This window comes from Rousettus aegyptiacus, unplaced genomic scaffold, assembly GCF_014176215.1.
Source record: "Rousettus aegyptiacus isolate mRouAeg1 unplaced genomic scaffold, mRouAeg1.p scaffold_m13_p_7, whole genome shotgun sequence".
In the NCBI taxonomy this organism is placed as follows: Eukaryota; Metazoa; Chordata; class Mammalia; order Chiroptera; family Pteropodidae; genus Rousettus; species Rousettus aegyptiacus.
The window spans coordinates 113,567,988-113,588,207 of record NW_023416310.1 but is presented as its reverse complement, the minus strand read 5'-3'; the positions used below and the strand labels follow the sequence as shown (position 1 = coordinate 113,588,207).

Below are 20,220 nucleotides of genomic sequence, written 5' to 3'. Positions count from 1 at the left end.
AAATCCTGTATCCTCCTGGCTGGCTGACTTAGGTGAGGGGCTTACTGCCTCTGCACCAAGGTTGCTTCATCTGTGAAGTGGCACTGACTCAAAGAGTGTGTGAAGCTCAGATGTATTACTCTACAGCAGTGGTCCCCAAGTTTTTGTTTTAGCACCAGGGACCAGTGCTCCTATGAGAATCTAATGCCTGATGATCTGAGGTGGAGCTAAGGCCATGATGCTAGCACTGGGGAATGGCTGCAAATATAGATGAAGCTTTGCTCACTCACCCACTGCTCACCTTCTGCTGTGCAGCCCGGTTCCTAACAGGCCATGAACTGGTACCAGTCCATGACCCAGGGGTTGGGGACCCCTGCTATACAGAGAACCCTTAGGATGCCTGCCTGGCTTATGGTAAGCCCTGAATAAATGCTGACCATGTGATTCTCTACCCCATTGCAGATGCTTATGGAATTCACGTTCGTTTGGATTATAAGTTATCATTTGTTTTTGTTTTTTTGCTTTAATTCAGACTTTAATCCAAGGACTATATTTCTTTATAAACTCTATCATGGATTGTCTGTATTCTTGTGAATATGGCAGCACAGAGCACCAGTGAGCCCCTGGTGTGACCTGGCGACATTTAAGTGGGCTGTACAAAGTAGGCCTTCGTCTTATGAAAATGTGAGACAGACAGGCGTTCCTGGTGTTAGGAGGTTGCATTTTTGCTTACTGATCCTTCCCAGGTCCCAAATTTGACAAGTTTATAATTCCACAGCAGGCAGAGCCCAGCATAAATGTTACACTGATGAACTTGATACCAGCTGTCCTATTTAACAGCTGTCCTGCTTCTAAGTGGCACTGACCTAGTTTGAGTAATTTGCCCAAAATTTCTTGGTAATCAAACCAACCTGTTATTTCACTTGGCTAAATCATTATTTAGAAATATAACCATTCTGATTAAATTATTAGGGCCGTGAAATACTGCTGCAACACTATACTTCAATCCTGCTTGATTGTTCCTCCTCAACTTTTAACAAAGCAATGAACATATTCTTTACTCTCCCCTGCATGGCTTTGGAAAAAAATAAGGATGTTATTACTGTCATGTTTTTAATAGATATATACAATTATTTTAAAAAATAATAAAAGAATAACAAGAATAATGAAACTTTCTAATGCCCCAGCTGTGCCCTCTTCCATGAAATCACCTTGCCTAGAAAAATGTTCACTGAAAGAGAAGAATCACTATAAGCATGGAAGAATTGTAATTATTTTCTCAATAACCTGACATTTCTGACTTTATTATGTTTGGTGTCATAGTTAAGGAAAAAAGAATTCTGCATTTCTCACTTGTTAATATCTGCTGAACCCTTTTAACTATTCTCCAGTTTTTTGATTTTTTTTTTTTGTAGTATCTGTGGGTGAGCAGCAGAGCAGGTTGATCAATGCTAAGAGAGAAAAGGGTCTAAAGGAGAGTAAAAGGGAGAGAGGATGATTTGAGAGAGACATAAGTTCAAGGGTGGATTCAAGTGGTAAATTCATATACTAGAATATTATGTATCAATGGAAATGAACTAGCCACAGCACTGGAAGAACACAGATCAATCTAAAAAACAACAAGGTCATAATGTATGATTCCATCTGAATAAGGTCTCAACAGGCAAAACTAACCTCTGGAATTGAAAGTAAGAATATAAATGACCTTTGAGGAAAACAGGTAGATAAGTAGGAAGGGGCTCTACTGGAGAAGCTTCTTTTTCTTGACCTGGGTGTTGGTTTCCCAGTTGTGTTTGTGATAACTAATTAAACTGTGCAGTTATGATTTGTGTATTCTCTGTGTGTTATACTTTATAGAGAGCTAAAAAGGTTTTTGTTTAAAAAAAAAAAAGACTAGTATCCTGGGATAACTAGATATCCATATGCAAAGGGATGAATTTTGACTCCCTTCCTCATTCCATATATAAAAATTAATTTGAAATGGATTAAATATCCAAATGTTCAACTTATGGCTTATATCAAAATGCTTAATTTATAGTTTAAAACTATAAAGCTCTTATAAGAAAACATAGATGTAAATCTTCAAGACCTTCGATTAAGTAACAGTTTCTTAGATATGATAGCTAAAGTATAAGCAACCAATGACAACAACAAAAAAAGATAAACTATACCTCAGCAAATTTAGAAACATTGTTTTGTCAAAGGACATCAGCAAGAAAGTAAAAAGACAAAACACAGAATAGGGTTTTCAATATATATATATATACTTTTTTCACGGTGGAGCTTGGAAGGCCAAATTATTTAGGGGTGGGGGCAGAGGTACCTGGAGGAACCAGTACAGTCTGATTCGGTGGATGATGAATCCTTGAGTACTACATCTCTGCAGGACTGTATGAAAAACACTTGCTCCAGACATTTTAAATCAAGATGCTCCCACTGGTAACACCACTCCATCAGGCTGGGTGTTACCTGCAAGGCTGCTCTGGAGTCCTTTCTCTGGCTAATAAAGCAGTTTGGGAGGTGAGTGTCCTCTCCCAAACCTGCTGGAGATGAGCTCTTATGGCGGGTGCAGTGCCTGGGACATAGGGACCCTGTGACAGATGCACTTGGGCTTGGCTGGGGAGAGAGTACCAGGGAGGAAGCCCAGCATGATGAAGTCACCGCCAACAAAAGGATAGGAACGGGATAAAAATGGAGAGAGGCATGACTTTTACCATTGTGTTTCTGCAAAAATCCGATGACCTTTTCCAACACGGTGGTTTTGTCCATTTTCCGTGTGTTGCCAGGGAGCATGGAGCTAAGCTCTTTGATGAGAACATTGAACTGGTCCCGACGCTTCTTCTCAGACTTGTTTCGAGAAGCTCTATAAACACAAAACACACAGGTTACTAAAACATTCTGCTTCACAAAGGTTTTTGGGGGAAAGGGAAGTACTTTGTTACAGTGGTTCTGTTGTGGTCATCCTATGAAAACTCTTTCAGGGATAGTAACATTCACTACAGTTCAGAGCTGACCCACCCCTCCCAAATTCACCCAGGACAGAATCTCAGAAAGTTAGCTCACTGAGAGAGCAGGGACCACAGCTGCAGGGCCTGCCAAACGTGGTCTACCTGCTGTTCTAGGTCCCCTGAGGCCCGGGATCAAGGTGCCTGGGGGAGCTGACTACTTATCAGGATGTGCAGTCAGGACACGGTGCTGGTGCCTGTGACAACTAGGTGAGTTTCTTGGGATAGCTGTCAAAATATACAGGTGACTGCAGCAGTGAAGATTTTGCTTCTCCAGACAGTCCTTAGACACAAAGGGACACATCCCAAACACCCTTTCTTAGATAGCATGGTGGTCTCTGCCTAATAACACACAACCTGTATTCATGACAACACATCCCTTCAGAAGCCATCTTTTGCTGATTATATTTCAGTTTAGGCTGTTTCCATTTAACATCTGAGGCAATTCTTCAAAGCTCACATAAAGTATAGGGTCATCATCGATACTTCAGGGTCTCTTCCTTTTCCTGGCTTTTCTCTCATTCCTGTCCTTGGACTTGGGGGAGGACCTGAAATCCTTTAGGTGACTTCTACAAAGGTCTTGCTCCTGCTGAGTAACAGTCTTCACATATGCTTTCACAGTCACATGCTGACTGGAAATGCAGCAGTAAGACATTGAGTGCCCTTTTGCTTGTTTGGTGTAAAAACATAGTGTTCGATCACAAGGGAGCAAAGAAAGAAACCTTTTAATGTTCTGAATGGCTGTCTATGCATTATAAATAATTTTCTGGCCTAGATTTTAAAGAGTGACATGCAACCGCCTTAGCCAAAAAAAGCATCATTGCTGTCCTAGTTTGCCCATTATAAATTATTTGTGAGCCGATAACACCAAGCTCATTATTACCCTGTATTTTCTTCAATGAGTGTAATGACAATAAACACAGTCTGGCAGATGACACAGTGAAGGCTCACATCATAGTGACAGAAACATGAGCTTGTTTCTGTCAGCTTCTGCTGGGGACACATCATGGTGCCCCCTGGTCAATGTCAGCTGGATCCACATCTCGGAGGCAGAAGAAAGAAAACAAACCTTGAAGAAATCCATTTCCTAAAAGGAGGTCGCTGGGAAGTCCCTGAGACCACCACACTAGAACAACAAGTTGAAAGATAATTAAACAATCAACCCTTGTGTTGTTTTCCTTTAAGGCATTATTTACATTAAAAAAAAATTCATCTATTTTAAGTGTATAGTTCGATGAATTTGGGTAATTGTGTAATCACCACCAAAATCCACATATAAAGCAGTTCCCTCATCCTCAACTGTTTTCTCCTGTGTCTTTGTTGGTGACCTTTCATTGATAACTGCCACAGAATACCACCAATCTACTGTTACTTTAGTCTTGCTATTTTTAGTATTTCATATAAATAGAATCAGAGAGCATATAGCCCTTGACTTTCATTTAGCATAAAGTTTTTGAGATTCACCCATGTTGTTGCCTACATTAACATTCCATTCCTTTTGACTGCCAACTGGGTTGTTTCCACATTGGAGTATTAAAAACAATGCTGTTTTGAATATTCATGTCCATGTCTTTGTGTAGACACAGGCATTCATTTCTCTTGGGTAAACACCTAGGTGTGAAATTGCTGAGTCATATGATGAATGTATATTTAACATTATGAGACACTGCCAACTTGTTATACAAAACAGCTGTACTGTTTTTTGCATTTCCATCAGTAACATAGGAGAGTTAGTTGTTTTTTTTTTTTTTTGCTTTTTTGTGCATTCCCCCCACAACATATGAGAATTCTAGTTGCTTCACATCTTTGCCCACACTTGGGATTGTTGGTCTTTTTTCTGAGGTTTTAATTTGCATTTTTCTGATGACTAGTGATGCCAGACATATTTTCACATGCCCAATGCTCTTTCATATATCTTCTTTTGGGAAGTGTTTGTTCAAATCTTCTGTCCATTTTTGAATCAGGTTGTTTCTTCTTGTTATGAAGGCTAAGAGAGAAGGAGAGAAGGCTGGGAGGAAGGGAAGGAGTGTGTATGTGTTTTAAATAGACAGCAATACAAGCTTGACCCTTGGATTTTGAATGTAGGGTTTGAAGAGCCCCAAGTTATATTTCCTGATGCCTCTCAAGGGACATTGGATATATAGATAACATTTACTGTGCACTATTTTAAGTGCTTTATATATACTAATTCCTTTAATCCTCACAATGACCCTTTAAAATAGGTACTGTTATCATTCCTGTTTCATAGGGGAAGAAGCTAATGTGCTAAGAGGTTGTGTAGCTTCCTGACATTACATGACTAGGAAGTGATGGGGCACACTGGCTTGGGTGCCCATACTGTGAAGCACTGCATTCTGCACCTCCCCCTACAGCTCCCTCCAAAACCATTGAGAAGGTATCTGTCATGGAGCCATGTACCAGTGTTTTGAGAGCACAGAACTGAGAGTGACAAATTCTGGCTGCTTGAGTTTATAGCACAGACACTAAATACACTCTGAAGAAAAATGGCATTGCATACTAATAGGGATAATATTTGTGTGCAGGGAAGAATTCTTACTGCAGGAAACCAACTAAAAACACCCAAGTAAAAGCAGCTTAGAGTCTAGAGGAAGCAGCTTAGAGTCTAGTCCAAGAGAGCTATCACACAAGTTGCAATGTGATACGGGGCTAGGCTAGAAGTTCAAATTGTTGAGGGGATTCACAAAGGTAGGCGATCAGCTGTACAGAGTGGTCAGGGCACACTAGAGGGAGGTGGCTTCTTTCAAGGTGGTCTTGAGGGGTGGATGGGAAGGGCCCAAGGAAGAGCAGGGTGGTCGAGTGTGACAGTAGAGTGGAGGACACGTGGGAATGTAGAGTTAGAAGATCATGGAGAGAAAGAGTGTTGCCAATCAGACTTAAATGCCAGACCAGGCAACCTGGTCTCCATTTTCGGATGAGTCTGGGGGAGAAAACTGGCTAGGATATCATGAGACAGGGAAGAGGAACCTCACTTATGGGGAAGTAAGTAGAGGATGGTTGGCAACGGCAGCACAATGCCCGGGCTCTGCTCCCCAGCCGGCACTAAGCAAACCTACACTGTGAGGGGGTCACAGGGAAGCCAGAGATGTTAGAGGCAAAGGATTCTTCGCCTAACTTCATTTGTCTAGAAGAAGTAATGCTGATGATAAGTACCTTTAAAAATTTTTATTCAAAATCCACAATTAACTTGACTTTTTCTTTTGGGTACAGTTCTATAAATTCTAGCATGTGTATAAATTCACGTAACCATCATCACAGTCATAATTCCTTAGTGACCCCTGCTCTGCTCGTCATCGCTATGTTCTCCCTCTCAGAGAAGGTCAGATAAACACAGTCATATAGCATGTACCCTTTTGAGCCTGGCTTTAACCCAGTGGAATGCCTTTGAGATGCATCCAAGTTGCCATGCCCATTAATATCTTGCCCCTTCTTATTGCTGAGTAGTTTTCCATTATATAGATGAACCACAGCTAGTTTAGCCATTCACCCCTTGGAGGAAATTTGGGTTCTCATTTTTGGTGATTGTGAACACAGATGCTATAAACAGTTGTGTATAGGTTCTTGTGCAAACTTAAGTTTCCAGCTGAGTAAGTAACCTGGGAGTAGGACGGCTGGGTCAAATGGAAAGTGTATGTTTAACTTTATAAGACACTGATAAACTTTTCCAGCACGGATATACAATTTAGCTTCCAGTAATGAGTGAATGTTGAAGATATTCTATATCCCCAAGAAGAGTGAGTATTTTCAGTGCTTTTTATTTTAGCTCATCTAAGAGATGTGCAGTGTTATCCCATCAGGGCTTTAATTTGCATTTCTCTAATAAATAATGATGTTCGACATCTCGTCACGTACTTTCTTGCCATCTGTGTATCCTCTTTGGTGAAACATCATGTCTTTTGCCCATTTAATTTTTTTGTTGTTTTCTTACTGTTGAATTGAGATTTTTAAAATATATTCTGATACAAGTCCTTTGTCAGACATGCAACTTGTCAATATTTTCTCCCAGTTTGCCTTTCAACTTCTTAATAGTGTCTTTCACAGAGTAAATGCTTTTAATTTTGAGGAAGTCCAAGTTAGTTTTCCCTTTTATGGATTGTGCTTTTGGTGTCAGGTCTAGGAACTCTTTGCCTAACCCAGGGACACGAAAATTTTTTCCTGTCTTTTCTTCTAATAGTTTTTCACATTATATGATTAGATTTATGATCCAATTTTGAGTTATTTTTATAATGTCTAAGGTTTAGGTTGAAGTTTGTTTGCCCACGGTTATCCAACTATTCCAATTTTGTTTTTTAAAAAGACATTTCTGTATTGAATTACTTCTGTACTTTTGTAAAAATGAATTGGTCATATTTATGTGGGTTGATTTCTGGGTTCTGTATTCTGTTCTGTTCTATTAATTTATGGATCTATGCCTTCACCAGTACACTGTCTTGATTACTGTACCTTTATAGCAAGTCTTAAAATTGAATAATGTGATTCCACCAACTTTATTCTTCTTTTTCAAAATTATTTTGGCTATTCTAGTTTCCCTACCTTTCCATTACATTTTACAATCAACCTTTCTATATCTACAACGAATTCTCTGCTGGTATTTTGATTAGTATGGCTTTAAATCTATGGACCAATTTGGGGAAAACTGTGTGTTGTTTTATGTGTTAAGTTTTCCACTCATAAACAAGATATATCTCTCCATTTATTTAGGTCTTCCTTGATTTCTGTTATGAGTGTTTTGCAGTTTTCACATATGTATCCCATATTTATTAAACTCTAAACTATTTCATTTTTTTGGATTGATTATAAATGATATCATGTTTTTAATATCAGTTTCTAATAGTTCTCTGGCCTATGGAAAGATGACTGATTTGTGTATGTTGACTTTGTATCCTGTGATATTGCTAAATTCACTTAGCAGTGACAGTTTTTTTAAATCACCTTTTGGTTTTATTGATTTTTCTGTTATCTTCCTGTTTTCAGTCTTACCAATTTCTGTTCTCATATCTATAATTTTTATTCTTCTTCTTGCTTTGAGTTTATTTTGCTCTTCTGTTTCTAGTTTCATGCGGTGGAAGCTTAGTTGTTCCTTTTTTACTGTGAGCATTTAATGTTATAGATTTCCTTCTCAGCACTGTTTTAGCTGATACCCACAAATTTTGATATTTGTATTTTTATTTTTGTTTAGTTCAAAATATTTTCTAACATTTTTTGGAACTCCCTCTTGGACTCTTGGATAACTCAGAAATGTATCATTTAATTTCCAAGTTTTGGAGATGTTTTTCCTGCTATCTTCCTCTTTCTCATTTAATCTCAGTTTATTTAGACTTCTTTACATTTATTTTGTGAAGCAGGATTTGGTCTATTTTGGTGACTATTCAATGGTCAGTAGGTACTCCAGTGTGTATTCTGCTATTGTTGAGTGGTGTATTCTGTAAATGTCAAGTGGGTCCTGCTGGTGGATGGCGTTTTACAGTTCTTCTGTATCTTTGCTGAATTTCCACCTACGAGTTTTGCTATGAGTCGGGCTATGAGACAGGCATATTAGGTTGTGCTTCAAGTATTTTGAAGTTCTGCTGTTAGGTGTATTGACATTTAGAATTGTTATGTATTCTTAGTAAATTGATCTTTTATCATTGTGTAACACCATTCTTTACTCCTGGTAATTTTCTTTGCTCTGAAGTCTACTTTATTTTACATTAATATAGTCAGTCTGCCTTTCTTTTAATCAGTGTTTTCTACAATTTTACATTTCACCTACCTATATCATCATATTTGAAGTGAATGCCTTATGGACAGCATATAGTTAGATTATTTTTAAAAATCCATTCAGACATATTTTGGATGTTTAAACCATTTACATTTAATGTGATTATTTATATGTTTGGATTTAGATATATACCATTATACTATCTTTTTTCTGTTTTTCATTAATTTTTTTTCTTGTTATTCTTGTTTCTCCTTTTCTGCCTTCTTTTAGGTAAACCTTTTTTTAGTATTCCATTTTAATATATCTATTATGGTTTTATTATATTTCTTTATATAGTTCTTAGTGATTATTCTAGGGATTGTGATAGAAAACTTATGTTTTCAGATGCTACTGAGAATATTTTACTGTTTCAAGTGGAATACAGAAACTTTATGTCAAGTAGTTCCCTTTATCCCCCTTCCCTTTATGATGTAGTTTTCTTACATGCTACATCTACATACACTGGATCAGGTCAAATTATGTTATATTTTTAAAAATTTTAGACTATTATATTTAGCCAGATACATACCATTTTTGTTACTCTTCCTTTCTATCTTGTACCCCAAGTTTCCATCTGGTATCATTTCCTTTCTGGTGGCAAAGCTTCCTTTAGCAATTCTTTCAGAGCAGTACTTGATTAAAAAGCTCTTTTAATTTTTCCTTCATTTGAGAATATCTTCATTTTACCTTCATTTCTGAAGGATAGTTTCACTGGATATAGAAATCTGGGCTAACAGTTCTTTTCTTTTGTCATGAAACAATATTGCCCCACTACCATAGGGTTTCCATGGTTTCTAATGAGAAAACCATGTGCTGTTTAGATTTGTCCCATGTGGCCAGCCTTGGACCCTGGGCAGTGGTCGACCCTGTAGCTCAGGTCTGAAAATCTTTGGTACATTATTCAAGGTCAGATCCACACATATTTAGCATGTGATCTTGGGAACTCATGACCTTCTTTATAAGGTCCCTTCCCTGAGTTCCTTGTTCTCTGGGGCTCTCTGGTTCTCATGGCTCCCTTTCTGCCCTTATGATTGGAAAGCTGGTTCTATGTTTATTCTATTCTGCCTCACACTTCCTACACCTATACCTTCACTGGGGCCATGCAGTAGTGAGACTGAGAGAAAGGGTAGGAGAAAAAGCAGTGCAGTTTTATCCCAGCGTCTTGGAACTATAGCTCCTCTGCTCAGGGGGACAGGTTCCCCTCCCTCAACAGTTTAGTCTTCTATGGCTCCCCATTGTTGCTGTTGCTGCTGCTGCTGCCACTGCTATCAGAGGATTGCTTATGGAGTGCAAGGAAACAGGGGAACAAAAAGCAGATTTCCCCTCACTCAGTATGAGACCCTCCCCTGCTCCTCACACAGTATTCAGAGGCTTCCCCAGTACCCTCCCTGTCTGTGCAGATGCCTACTTCTGGGTTTGGGGCTGTGCTGAGTCAAGACTGTGGGATACTAGAGGAAGAAAATGGTGAGCTCATGGCCTGTGTACTTACAGTTCTTATACTTCCCCCGTCTGCCCTCCACGGCTAACTTTCAGGGTCCTCAAATTGCTGTCCCATGCATTTTGCCCAGTTTTATAACTGCTTTCAGTGTGATGAATGGGATGGAGCAGGCTGGCTCCATCTCACCCAGATCCAGAACCCCCATATATCTTTTCATACTTTTCTCATTGAGTATGCCAAAGACCCACAGGAATCAACAGGTGGGAACACAGATTCTGATGGCCTGAGGTAGGATCTGCATATAAGGCCCTTTTATGGAAAACATTTGGGGTGAGCTAGACAACAGTTATAACGGACTCCTAAGGAAACGTTTGTGGGTGGCTTTTGGAAAACAAGGTGGCTGTCAGATTAATTAGGCAGGGCTTTCTTTCCTCAGCATGAGTGTATCACTGGTATGATCTAAAAATATATCAAAAAGAACTGCCACTGTATGTTGACATGGAGTTCTGATCACCAACACAACTCATACTTCCCTGCCCACTGGAGGTGGGTTTGGGTGTTCATGCTGGCCAAGCTAGGGCACATGGGATGAAAGGCACAGGTGTGGGCCCCAGAGCTCCAGAATTCCAGGTAGGGGTTGTATTTGCAGCTCAGGATCGAAAGGAGATTTAGCACAGCAGCTACATTCTTATAGGTGACCATGCAAGAGGACTCAAGGAAGGAGAGGCACTGCAGAAAGGAAGGGGATAGGACCACAGTTCTGAGGCCAAGCATTGTGGAAGGGAAACATGCATATATGCATATGCACGCATGCGTGCGCATGTACACACACACCCCTTGGGTTTCTCCAATAGATGGAACCTTGAATCCCCCCTATTGGGGGATTTCATGAGACAGATGCATATTATATGAACCATGCTCAATGATTCTCTCCCATCCTTGTATGTGGGGAGATGGTCACAGGTGTGCACACCGAGTGTGCAAGACTGGCCTCCACACCCAACTACTCAAGAGGCTTGACTGTAGCTAAAATGGGGATCAGTTGCTTCTGAAGAACCCGTGGCACAAACCAGGAAGGGAGCTGCTCAGCTCCCATTCTCCTGGTAGAGGCCTGAGCAGCTATGTGGAATCTGAGCATGTAGGTGAGTGTAAACATGCACCTGCAGGTTTGTGTCCTTGGCCCTTTCTTGTCCTTAAATTCACAAGGACACGTGACAGTGGTACAGATGCATTTTATATGTCACCAAAAATCCTGTGACTTGTGGCTACCAGAGGGTAAGGGGTGCGGGGAGTAGGGAGGTAGATGAGATAAAGGGGGTCAAATATGTGGTGACAGAAAGAAATCTAACTATGGGAGGTGAACACACAGTATAAATATATATAGGCCTCACTGTAAAAATGTACAGCTGAAACTTATTGGATTTTGTTAACCAATGTCCCTATAAAAAATTAATTAAAAAAAAATTCCTGTGTTTCCCTAAGGGGAAGAAATTAAAAATCATTGTATCAGAACTCTTGATCTCTGAACCAGATCAGGAATAAGGATAAAATCGATGGAGAGAGGAAAAATAAATAGCGTCATGTTGGACTCTTCCTTTTAATCCATTTCACATGCAGACTGGTCAGGCTGGCAATATCCTCAGCTTAAGTCTCTCCAGTATCAACAGGAAATGCCCCATAACACCTAACAGACTTCTGCAGTAGGATCTTCCCATGACGTTTAACACCAAGGCTGCCATCTTCTAAGCTAGCCTCAATAAATCTAGTTCTGTTAACTGAGTTAATAGTACATGCTAATGGGGTGGGGACAGGGGGCGGAATGGAAGATGCTCTATGAGTCAAATGCCATTGGTCAAATGGTGTAAAAGCTAAAAAAATCAAATGCTTCCCAATTAAGTTAGGAAGCAATGGCCAGAACTGGTGATGGAATCACTGGTGGGCCCCCCCTTGCTGCCCAGAGCAACTGGGTTTTTGAATAATAAGTATAAAAATAAGTCAATAAATATGCAGCTCCATGAAGAGTGGATTTTTATATGTAGAGGGTCTCTGTGGTGAGGAGCGAAAGATGTTTCATGAGGGATATTATTTTCACATTTATAGTCTCTACTGGAAGCAGGAGAGTGGTTGGGATAGCAGGAGAATTGGATGGGACAGCTTAGCTGAAGGAACATTAGACAAGCTACCAGAACTGAGTTCTCATCTCGGTTCTACCATCTATGCCAGAAGAGAGGGGGCGAGGCACACCCTCCCACCTGCACTGGCCTCAGTTTCTTCACATAAAATAGTGATGATAGTGATGTGGTGATTAAAAATTTTCTCTGAAAATTTCCCCATGGAAATAAGAGTTCTGATTCCTCTCCCCCTGACTACAAGCTGGCTAGCCTGAGTGACACTTCTAGCAAACAGAACGCAGCGCAAGTGGCACTGCTTGACTTCCAAGGCCACGTAGTAAGGGGACACGCAGATCCCCTGGGCTCTCTCTTCCATGATGTTTGTCCTTGAACCCATTCACATGTTGTGAGGAAGCCACCCCTCTATACAGAGAACCACTGTCCCAACAGGGGTCCCAGGTGACAGTCCACAGGAACCACTAGCCATAAGAGTGAGCATGTCTTCAGATGGTTCCAGTCCACCATCTTGGAGCCACTCTAGCAAAGACCACATGGATAAGAATTCACTGCCAAGCCCTACACAAGCTGAAGGTCCATGAACAAAATAAATGCCTTTGCATTAATCTTGTAAATTTTGGAGTGGTTTGTTAAACAGCAATAGATACCCAGGGTAGTTATGTACAAAATAGACTCGCTGATGCCCAAGGCTCCTTCCATCGGGAATTCTGGCATATCTCAGAGGCTGACTAGTTCCACATTACAGATGAGACAGACACTGATAAATGTACACCAAGGCCTCCCAAATCTGAGAATTATAAACCGAGCAAAATGAACTGTCTGAAAAGGCTCATGGGCATTTGGTCTTATGCTTCTTTTGTTGTCTCCACTAAAGTCTTTGGAGTACTTGAAACAGAGCAAGTGATTGTAGAAAGAAGTCACAATTCCCTGTAGAACTGACCAAGTATGTGAATACTCTCATTGTCCAGAGAGGCAACTGTGATAGTGCAGTGTGCACAGGCATGATACATATTTTAAGTGTCCCCTACATTAAGATGGTCCTGTCCATGAAAGGTAAGCTTTTGGGAAGAATAAATTAGAGTCTGATCAGTTACGTTAATGAAAAGCTTAGAAGAGTATTCTTGGTAAAATTTGATGGAAATGTAGAAAAATGTGATGGAAAATCTGTCAAAATATTAACACTGTCTCTCTCTGGGTGGTATGATTATAAATGTTCTTGGTTTATTTTAATGTGTTTTTAATTTTTTTTTATGTATAAGAAAATGTACAAGAATTATGGACCTAAAGTTAATATACCTCTAAAATAAGTCAGTCTGGGGCAAAGGGTCTTCCATGGAAACCCATGAAGAATTACTTGGAGAAAGGGGGAGAACCATGGCCAGAGAAGGTTTGTTGTTACTATTTTTTGTTTGTTTGTTTGTTTCAGACAATTTTTTTTACATGTGTGGTGCCATAAAATGGAACGGACTTTTGTTTATTTGCTTGTTGCAGTCTTAGCACCTTTAATGCACTGAGGAGCCCTGAAACTCTCCCAAAGGGAGAAATAGTAAATAGCATGGCCTGGACTGGTTTTGGGGGTCATCTCCTGGAACTAATGTTTCCCGGGGCACATTTTTGGAAGCTCCAGCAAAAAGCAAGGCTTCTAAGGGCAATACGGTCCCCTTCATACCTAAGCCTGGGTCCCAGGGACAAATGCCCACCTCCTGATGTTTGGGGACACCACTGAGCTTCACTGAGCTTGGGAGCCACTTTCGGCAGCTTGGTTCACAAAGAGAACATCTTCTGGGTGTGTGGGGAGAAAAGTCACTTGTGTGGAGCAAGACGGGCCAGGCAGGTGCGATCCTCATCTCATGGAAAGCTCTGGAAACTCAGTACATTCTCTACTGCAGAGAAGTGGGAAGCGTGTGGGGATGACTAAGCTCAGCTGAGGCTGCTCTTTACTCCTGAGGTGCAACAGGGCCAAATTTTACTCTTAATCTGAGTTATCGGAAAGTGTCAGGACACAAATGGGAAGCTGGCCTAATTTCCTAGTGAGTCTTTCTTAACAGTTATACAATGAGAATTACATTGGAGCACAAGCCTTAGGAACTTGTCACTGAAACTCTAAAAGGAATGCTCAGCCTTTTCTGAAGAAAGGCACCATTTTCAAGATGGCGGGCTTCTGGCCATCTTTTTTCAATTTAAAATTTATTGACATTATTGAAAGGGCTTTTCATGAATTGCCCATTGCTTCAGACACCCCCCGAGAGGTTCTGGGTGTCCCTGAGCTAAGACAGTTTCAAATCTCCAGCCCTATGAGGCACACATTTCTGACCATACTTTTTAGCTAACCAAAGGACCCCTCACCAGGGTAAAGGCCCAAAGTCCTCAATAGAAGGACACCTCTTTTCCATGCTGCCATTTACTGTTTACAGCAGAATTAGCACACTGCCAGCAAGGATAGCTCTCTACCTTTGCCAGTTGTTTTGAACCCAGAATCACTCATCTGGAAACTGCAGGGTAAATAAATGATTTATGTGTCCTGCTTCTCAGAATGCCCACTGCCACCTCAATCACCAAATAAAACTAACAGAAAGGAAACCTTGACCAATTTTTACTGCTGTTTTTTTCTTATGTTGGGTCTTAGAAGGTGTATGCAACACACCCAGTCAAGAGCCTGTGAAAGAAACTCAGAGCAAAATTAGCATCACAGGCTCTGCCCCGAAACACCTACACAGCGCTGGGCCAGGATTTTGCCTTTCTGCACAGGGCCTTTCGGCACACAGGGGTGATGGCAAATGGGCCAGACTCTGCCATGACCTTCATGGACCAGACTAGCCTTTCCTTTCAGACCCATAGAACTTACATCCAGAGAAATAATACAGTGAAATGAGGTCAGTCTCTGACCTTAACCATGGTATCCACTTGAGGAAGGACAGCATACAAATCTGATCACCATCTTGGTTTTACTCAGCACAGACCCCGCAGGACATGTTCTTTTCCCTTAAGCTTGTCTCCAAGAATGTCTGCCTCATTTGCCTCAAAGATCGTGGAGGATAGGGCAGTTCTATTTACTCCTTCTTTATCTCCCACTTGCTCACCATGTTCCTCAGTTAAATATTTCCAGAATGGTGATGGAATGGACTCAGTCATTGGTCCGTATCAATAGTCCCCCTTGGGGAACCTGAAAAAATAGCCAGCATGCCCTGGCTAAAGCGTTTCCTTCTGCAACACCTGCTTCCACAGAAGTACATATGTAGGCTTCATGTTTGCTGTGCTATAACTCCTCCCTCTTCCTTGAACCATTTTATCAGTGTTGGGACTAAGGATTAGGGTCCAGGAATAATAAGGTCATTTAGCTTGTGTTTAAGAACCTGAGTTCATGCTCTTGAGAACCCCCTTCTCTTGCTTCTTATTTACAAAAGGCAGCACAACTCCAAACTCACCCCCGTTCCCACTCCCTGAGTTATGGAAACACAACGCTCAGCTGACAGGCAAGGCAATAATGCAATTTTCATTAGTGCTGATGACCTACTCATTTAACACCCGATTAAAGGAAGAGGATCACATGAAACAGTTTCTTCTTGGAGTTCTATGGAAAAATGGAACAAGAGATATTTTACAATAGTGCAGAGTACAGAAATTTGATTTCTTTGGGAAGCAAGGATTCCTATCAGCACTTTCTGTCCATGTCTCTTGATACATGGTAAAAAAGGAACAGTATCCAGGACAATCGTGAGAAGCTGTTAGGGGCCCAGACTCCAATAACCGATGCCTAAGTTTGAATCCCTGCCTGCCACTGACTGGCTACATGATCCCTAAGCCTCAGCTTTCTGGACTGTGGAATGGGGCTAATATAAAACTATATCAAAGGAACGTGGTGAGGACGAGAGAGTTAATGTCCGCACACTGCTGCAGGCATGCAGCGTGTGCTCCTAACCTTTAGTTCTTCTCATTAGCACTGTGGACCCTGCACTGTGCCAGAGGCTTACATACAGTTGCGTTTTGTCCCTGTAGTAACCCTAGGGAGGAGCTGCTACTGCTACCACCCCCATTTTAAAGAGGAAGAAACTGAGGGTAAGAGAGGTTTAGTGACTTGCCCAAGGTTAAAAAGAAAAAGTGGCAAGAATCAAAGCCAGCCCACCTGAGTCTAAGCTGTGTACTTCCTGCTGCAGCACATTACCTCCTGGATGACCACATGGCACACGCATGCATGCACACACACACATGTCACCTCTCCCCGCAGAACCAAGTCACATCAGAATTAGAAAGACATGCTTATGTTTGCAGCACAAAATGGCAAAGTGTTACCCTCATTATCTCAATCAAACTGTTTCCTTTGTGAGTTCGAGGACCGTGATTTTTGCATCTTCCTTAAAGAAAACAACACATAGTTCTGAACACGCAACAGGCACTCAGTACTCATTGGATTTACATGGAAACTCACAGAAGAAAGAACAACTGTGTCCGGGTTCAGAACACTTGATCAGAAATCCAAATAAACCATGAATTTCCTAAAGCTTTGAAAACCTTGCCTAACATGGTACCTGTCTTCTGGAGACAATGAGAGTTTTGGTCTGAAGCTAAAAATTTCTAATTTCATTGAGAATACTGGGCCAAGATTTGATGGGAATCTCTATTTGGTGATCCCTGAGTCTGGTGAAGCCAAAACATGCATTTCCTCTCTTCTTGATTTTGAGGTAAGCAAGCAGTGCAGTAGAGACACAGAGCTGAGGGGTGGCGGGCAGCATTAAAGGTGATGACGGCAAAAGTAAAACACCTGTGGACTCCAAAGTCTCATCAGGACACAGTACCCCGTCTGGGCCTGCCAGACGGACTAAATAAGTCTTGATGTTAAAAGATTCATTTGTAGGCTGGGGAAGAACAATGGAGTCTAAGGTCAGGAAGCTTGTGTTTAACTTCCACTTTGGCCACTTCTTAGAGCTTCAGGATGTTTGATGGTTACTCAACCTTGTTTAACTACTGTTTCCTCATCTATAAAATGGGAATAACAGTGATACACATCTCGAAGACTGTCGAGGAGACAATATGAGGTAATGCATATAAGGGTACTTAGCCCAGCACTGTGTGCCTCAAAGGCTTAGGCACACAGGGAGTGCTTAGCGAACGCAGGCCACTACCATCAATCTTTTCATTACTGCTACTGAGACACCTTTGTGAATGTGTTATTGTGAAGTGTCCCATGTTACCACAGCACTCCATGCTGGACCTGTCTCCTGTGGCCTAACGGTCTGTATTACCTACCAATCACCTCCATTCATCTAGACAGGAGGCCTCTTACCCATCTTTGTTCCTCAAGAGCTAGCATAGAAACCACCAACTTGGGCAAATCATGTGAAATTGATAACATTCAACATGACATTACCTGGAATTTTCACCTTCAAACCATCAACTTTATGATTCCATTTCATATACTGTAAGGATTCAATAAATGTCCCAGGGAAGGGGACTTCTGACCCCTATCTAAGCACAGACTGGGTTTAACAGCTCTGACATGCCAGCTACCAGGTGAGCATTTCTGGTCAACCCAATAGCAGTGCAAGGTCACTATGACGTCTCTATTCACAGATGAGAAAACTGATATAATGCACCCAGAAGTGCTTAACCCAGGGAAGGGGACTAGTGTGTGGTCAATGTATGGCAACAGTTTTTCCTATGACTGCCTAAAGCCAGACGGCTCCCCAAAAGCAGAGCCAAGATTTGAACCTAGGCCCATCTGGCTCCCATTAGGCTGCCTTGCCAGGCAGTATCTGTCTGTAACCAGGACAGGACACCTGGGTCAACAGGGATAATGTAAGAACATGTTAAGACCTCATGGCAAGTTCCAGGCAACGAGTAACTTCAGGGTAAGGAACAAAATTGAAAGAGCTGGTCTAAACTTTTTAACAAAGCACTGCAATATTTCAAGGAGAGTGGGGACTGAAGGTATGTCCCATTGCCTATCATGCTAGGCTTTAATCCAAGACTGAGTGAGGACAATCTAGGTCCAGGTTCAGATGGGTCAACCACACAGAACACTGCTAAGGCAGGACGATGGTTCCTCTTACCTCTTTGCCCTGTCTTTCTCATCTTCATCCATTAGATTTTCTCTGCAGTTTTTCCTGAAAAAAAAAAAAAAAAAAAAAAAAGAAGAAGAAGAAGAAGAAAGAAGAAAGAGAAGGAGAACAACAACAAATGATTACCGTCTGCTTCTAGCCCTTTCTCACAGGTCTTTCTGGTTGTCCTCATTATGGTCTTACCTAATCCATGTGCCTCAGCCCAGAGGTTCTCAAACTTTTTGTTTCCAGCAACCCTTTACACACTTGAAAATTACCAAGGACTTCAAAGGGCACTAGTGCAAGTGGGTTAAAACTGAGAAATATTAAATATACAGCAATCATTCCATTAGGTATCAGAGCAATTAAGTCGTCAGATGTTAATGGGCATCTGGAAAATTCCAGGGTACACTCACTCATAAGAGTAAAACCCGCAGATAATATGTTAGTATTAGAGAAACTGTTTTGACATCATGGAACCCCCCATGTGTCCCCAGATCACACTTTTAGAACTGCTATCTGAATCCAGTTGAATGAAGCATCTGTTTATCTCAGCCTTAAACCTGCAAGCTGCCCAAGATATTCTAAGGAGATCCCTGATTTCTTTGTTCATTCAAATACACAAACTCCTCTTACAATGCAGACTGGAGGAACAGGGGTTCCCAAGGGGAATAATCCATAGTCCTTCCTTTAAGGCACTTATAGGTCCTTAGATCATCAAGGCACACAGATGTGACAATTAAATAACAATCCAGAAATGTTCTTGGAGCCAAGTCATCAGAGGCTACCTCCCAGCCTGGAACTACCCTCCCAGGCTGCTGGCTCCAAGCCTCTTGGGCCCACTGATTGGACCCCTTCTGCCACACACAGCCTGTGGTCCTTCACCCTCCAGGGCTACATCCCTGATACCTTCCTCCATTCACACATTTCCCAGAGTCCTGCCAGTCTGAGTGCTCCCCCTCCAGGCAGCACTTCCAACAGAAACACTTTTGGGGTGTCCATGAAACCAGAACCTTTTGGGAGAACTGGAGGCAAAGCTTGCGGTGGCTGAGAGGATAGAGGTGACTGAGATAAGGGTGGGGACCAGGGGGATGCTGAATCACTACTGCCCACATGCTTCTGTTCTCAAAACAGAAGGTCTGAAGTCAGAACTCCAGATCCAACACTTCTCAAATGTACTACTCTCCAAATCAAAAGTTTTAGATTAAAAAATTTTAAGGGACAAATGAATTTTTCACTGACATCACTTCTTTGGAGATTCTGGTCTGCTATGTGCATGGGCATGAGTCTGAGCTGAAAGAGGAAGAGGAATTCTGCAGCCATAGCCCCTGCATACATCCATGCCACCATTCAGTATCACTTTTAGTGATAAATTAAGAAACGCCATTTAGCAGTTGAGGCTTATAATTAAACTGAGGTTAACACAAATGCACACAAGCATGTGCTTAATGTTTTCCAGATGGAATCTGTTCAAAGCTTTGAGACATGAAGAATGCGGTGCCAAATCATTTAATGATGCACTACCCCAGGTCTGTCCCCATGTGGCGTGGTAGCTTCCCATGCGCTCAGGGCATGAGCAAGGACCCGCCAAGCCATGCCCTTACCAGGTGCTCCTGAACAGGGCATATTCAGGGAGGGATGTGGGTTCCATCCAGTCCACTTTCCTGAGGTTCTGGAATCCTGTTTAGAGGACTGGGGTTGTTCTGTCATAAGTGAAACATCTATAAATGACTAATAGCTATTCTTTATCAACCACATCTTCTCTGATTTATATGTTTATCCTAAAACTTTTCCTGAATCCATGAACCTTGGTGACCTACGCCTATTTCCTCTTCTTCCCCACCCTCTCATTTCCTTGCCTGATTCCTGTCACTTG

The 20,220-nt window shown here is 41.5% G+C and overlaps 1 protein-coding gene across 3 annotated transcripts in view; it reads right to left on the bottom strand.

Moving 5' to 3' along the window:
- Window positions 1-20,220, bottom strand: part of NPAS2 (neuronal PAS domain protein 2) — a 129,337-nt gene that overhangs the window by 53,261 nt on the left and 55,856 nt on the right. For 2 of the 3 annotated variants that reach the window (XM_016157254.2, XM_016157255.2), the window contains exons 2-3: window positions 18,357-18,410; window positions 2,694-2,842 (exon numbers count right to left, since the gene is read on the bottom strand). In XM_016157254.2, the coding sequence (XP_016012740.2) occupies window positions 2,694-2,842; window positions 18,357-18,388 (181 nt within the window). In that variant the 5' untranslated portion in view covers window positions 18,389-18,410. Of the gene's footprint in view, window positions 1-2,693; window positions 2,843-3,867; window positions 6,991-18,356; window positions 18,411-20,220 lie in introns of those variants that run through there. The other variant, XM_036224032.1, reaches the window with a different exon arrangement.